This window comes from Gymnoscopelus microlampas (genome assembly GCF_963454915.1).
Source record: "Gymnoscopelus microlampas genome assembly, chromosome: 9".
NCBI classification, from domain to species: Eukaryota; Metazoa; Chordata; class Actinopteri; order Myctophiformes; family Myctophidae; genus Gymnoscopelus; species Gymnoscopelus microlampas.
Genome location: NC_139946.1, coordinates 19,382,316 through 19,386,209, shown reverse-complemented (window position 1 = coordinate 19,386,209; position 3,894 = coordinate 19,382,316). Strand labels below are relative to the sequence as shown.

Here is a 3,894-nt window from a genome sequence, read left to right as displayed (position 1 = left end):
AATAACTGACTGTAATCCAACAATCTGCACATCAGCAACAGTCTTGTATGATCAGTAACAGTTCTGGTAAAGGTGCTTTCTCTAGTGCTAGCATGGCACTATGATTCTTGTAACTATAGGGGTGTAGCTCAGTGATTCTCAACCTTTTGATTTTCACAGTCCCCCAGTTTGATGTGTATTAGGCCACAGACCCTAGCCTGGTAAACCCCTCCCTCCGGATATCTCATTTCCATTTGATATCAGGAAGGAGGCTGGCCTGCAGACCTGTATGGGCAATTTGGCTGTGGGCTGGAGCTAGGCGGGAGTAATACCGCTGACTGACAACCCCTTCAGCCAATCAGCAGTTCGTTCCCCTTCAGAGCCAATCAGCAGTTTGTTTTCCGAAAACAGGGGGACTTTTGAAAGGGCCATGCCGAAAATAGGTTGCTTTATTCAGATACATGCGTGTCGCTGCCCGCCCCTGCCGGTTCTCAGAATTTTTATTTTTAAATAGGCTCTGTCATGATTAATTCACCACACATATGAAGTTAAACAACAAATTTCTATCCGAACGATATCATAAAGTTAAATTCCGTGCCTCAAAAAATAAGTTTGAGAGCGTTTTAAAGTTTTAAAACCGAAACCAAAAACACAACACAACTGGGGACTCCTACCCCTAATTGCAATGGTTCTGCTCTAAACTGGTGGAAACGCAAGCCGGTTCGTGGCCGGTTCCCTGAAAGCACCAAGGTTCCAAGAATCTAGAACGGAAGTAGTTCTAGAACCAAAGTTATTTTTGGTGAAAAAGAGGTCTGAGAGTGTACAGATGGAACCAGTGGGTCCATTTGGTTCCATCTGTACACTCTCAGACCGAGTTACAGACCTGTTAGGGTCCATTTGGACCCCTGGTGGTCCCCCCGGGCCAGATGTTAAGAAACAGTGGCGTACTGTAGCTGGTGCTCCTCAGCTGGGCTGGGGGCTGAGAGCAGGCCAGGTCAGGGTGACATTCAGCTGTGGGTTGTGTTGAGCGAGCGAGGTACGGCTGTAATGGAGGACCAACTCTCTCAGCGAGGGGTACAGGTTGAAGGGCTCCGCCGTGAAACCACAGCCTGAAGACGTCTTGTTGATGACACAGTGTTTGGTGGCTCCGTTCATGCTGCATGAGACACAGCAGGAGGGACGTGCAGGGTTAAATACTGTATATAAAATGTAACATTATATACAGTAAATGCATTTATAGAGCACGTTTCACAAACAATGACAGTCCCAAAGTTTGAAAACATATAAAAACATATCAATATAGATATAGTATAGACATGCAAGGCATTTTACAGTAGTAAAAAGATATATATTTTTTGCTTATTCCTTCCTCCCTTATGTCCTGTAGCTGGATCTGGTAAACAGAGCATCTGACTTGCAAACATATCTACTAGACCACTAAGATGAAAGCTTTTAATAAATACATTTCTTCTGATATTAATTTGACCATTGATTTTTGTCACAATAGAGTTGTCGTTTGTATATTTAACCACAGGAGGGCACCAGTTGATTGTTTTAAATGCCATCATTATAGAGAAAACTATGGAAATAGCTCCAACCAAGGACTGGCTGGTAAGAAAATAACATATTTCTAATAACTATATTTGATCCTGACTCAGTTTAATATAATTTCATGATTTTATCGTAGGCTACAGTAAGTGAAGGATTCTGTCAAGTCGATAAATGAAACACTTACACCACGGAGCAGGCAAAGCAGCCTATCTGTGACTGGCTGTCTCTGATCAAGAAGGTTCCATCTCTGCGTCCCTGCAGCACCCGTTCAGCCTCACCGCGCCTCATGCTGCCCACGTACCATGTACGCTCATCAGCCAGGGAGTACTGTCTGGAGGACGTGGTTTCAGTTTAGTTCAGTGTTGTTCAGTGCTTCTCAAACTTTCAATTTCAAGGACTCCGCACAACTCTGAGAGCGTACGAATGGAACCAAATGGACTCATAAGGGTCCATTTGAACCCCTTTCAAGGAACCCTGAGGGCCCCTGCACCTCACTTTGAGAACCACTGGTTTAGTTAACACTTGTGGTTCTTCACAAGGCTATAGGCATCAGTACCTACAGTAGTACCGCCTGGGTCCCATTCCCATTTGAAAAGTTTTGTATGCTACTGCATTTAAATTAGTATGTTGATATCGGTGTAGGAGTGGTGTAGCAGATAATTGTAGATATGTGATGAGGATTAGTTTATCACCGTAGAAACACGTGGAACTCTTTTACTGATGATAATGCCACTGCTTACTGCAAAAGAGTAGCTAAAGACACAAGTTGAATTTCATAAAGCTGATCTTAGCAGTTTGACTTACTGTTCATCATCACTCCTCATCTCCGGACAGTCCGTTTTCTGGGTCTGCTGTGTGCCTTGTCTGGTAAGCCACCTTAAACATTAACAAAACCAAGTCATTTAACAGGACTGGAACACCTAAATTAAAACCCTCAAATGCCCAGTTAAACATTTTTTATTTTTTATTCCAAGAACAATTTACTCATCCACAGAAAGTGATGTACAGTAAAGCTACCAACTTTTGAGTTCAAATAACCTGCTCTAATAAATAATGTGAGTACAGGGGGCGCATGTGTGAGGCGCGTGCACAATTTAAAAAAAAAGAATTACAGACAGGTGCTGAAGTCCTTTTCATGTCTCTCTGTCTAACACGCTGAGGAAGGCCTGACGCAGAGACGCTATTAAATTATAAGTACCAGAAGGTTATTTTTTTAATTGGCAGTGTCGGCGAAGGGGCGAGATTGGTCCGGTTGAGGGGGCGTTGTTACCCCCCCCCCCCCCCCTGGACGCCGGGCCTGCTTGCTAGGAACCGCTCTTTAAACCACGCTCATATATATATATTTTTTCCCATTGTCTGTAACATGTTCTCTGTCATTGTCATGTGTTGCTATTGGTAGTCATGGCTGCCAGTTCCCACCTGATGTTGTGTGGGAGTCCTGACTGTTCCAGATCGTACTGAATAACTGCTAGTTTGCACAGCGTCTTCAGACTCGGACTCAAGTCTAAGATGTACAGGTCATCCAGTAGAGTGGGCGTGTATCCGCCGCTGTATCTGTATCCTCCAAAGATGATGATACGATTTCCCACCATGCAACAGCACATCCTATACTTAGAACAGCACGGCGGCTGTTTCCCCTTGGGCTCAACCTTCTTCCAGGAGAAGGTCTCGGGGTTGAATTTCCACAGCTCAATGAAGAGCTCGTTAGCATACCGACCGCCAAGTAGGTACAGCTCTCCATTGTAGGCAAATATTGAATGACCCCAACGTACGTTTGGAAGAAGATGTGCAGAAGGTGTTTTCAGCCAGCAGTTGGTCTCTGTGTCAAACACTCTGATGGTGTAGTGGCTGTAGTGGTTACCTGAAAAAGGTCCCTGAAAGCCCCCAAATACAAACATCTTTGTCCCGATGATGGTGGCAGAGTGACCTTCTGAAACAGGTGGTGGAGTTCCTCTGGTGTTAATTAAAGACCAGACCATTGTGGCGGTGTCCAACTTGTAGATGTCATTAGTGCTTACCATCAGCTGGGTGGTTCCTCCATGGACATACATGACCTTCCCCAAGACACAGGCTGAGTGTTTGTACTTTGAATCTGGAACAGCCCAGAAACCTCTGGTATGAACCATCTGTGTGTGTCGACATCAAATGCATAAAGAACATCACAGTACTTCCTTGATACGTCTTGCTGCCATGTAGTAACACCCCCCAGATGTAGACCACATGGTCTATCAGCACAGCTGTGTGGCTGTAGCGCTTGTGACATTTTCTTCTTCTAACGGTTGTAACCGGGGGCAACTTCCTCCAGCGTAAAGACGTTGTGTTGAAGACGCTCACATCAATGTGATCCATGCTGTATCTTCTGGA

The 3,894-nt window shown here is 44.7% G+C and overlaps 1 protein-coding gene across 1 annotated transcript in view; it reads right to left on the bottom strand.

The window, feature by feature from the left end:
* Positions 1-942: 942 nt before the first annotated feature.
* Positions 943-3,894, bottom strand: part of LOC311051434 (phosphatidylinositol 3-kinase regulatory subunit gamma-like) — a gene marked incomplete at both ends in the record, with an annotated part of 7,456 nt that continues 4,504 nt past the window's right edge. The window contains 5 exons of the mRNA XM_084065999.1: positions 943-1,135; positions 1,715-1,861; positions 2,335-2,406; positions 2,989-3,091; positions 3,699-3,889. Coding sequence (XP_083922125.1) covers positions 943-1,135; positions 1,715-1,861; positions 2,335-2,406; positions 2,989-3,091; positions 3,699-3,889 — 706 coding nt within the window. The remainder of the gene's footprint in view (positions 1,136-1,714; positions 1,862-2,334; positions 2,407-2,988; positions 3,092-3,698; positions 3,890-3,894) is intronic.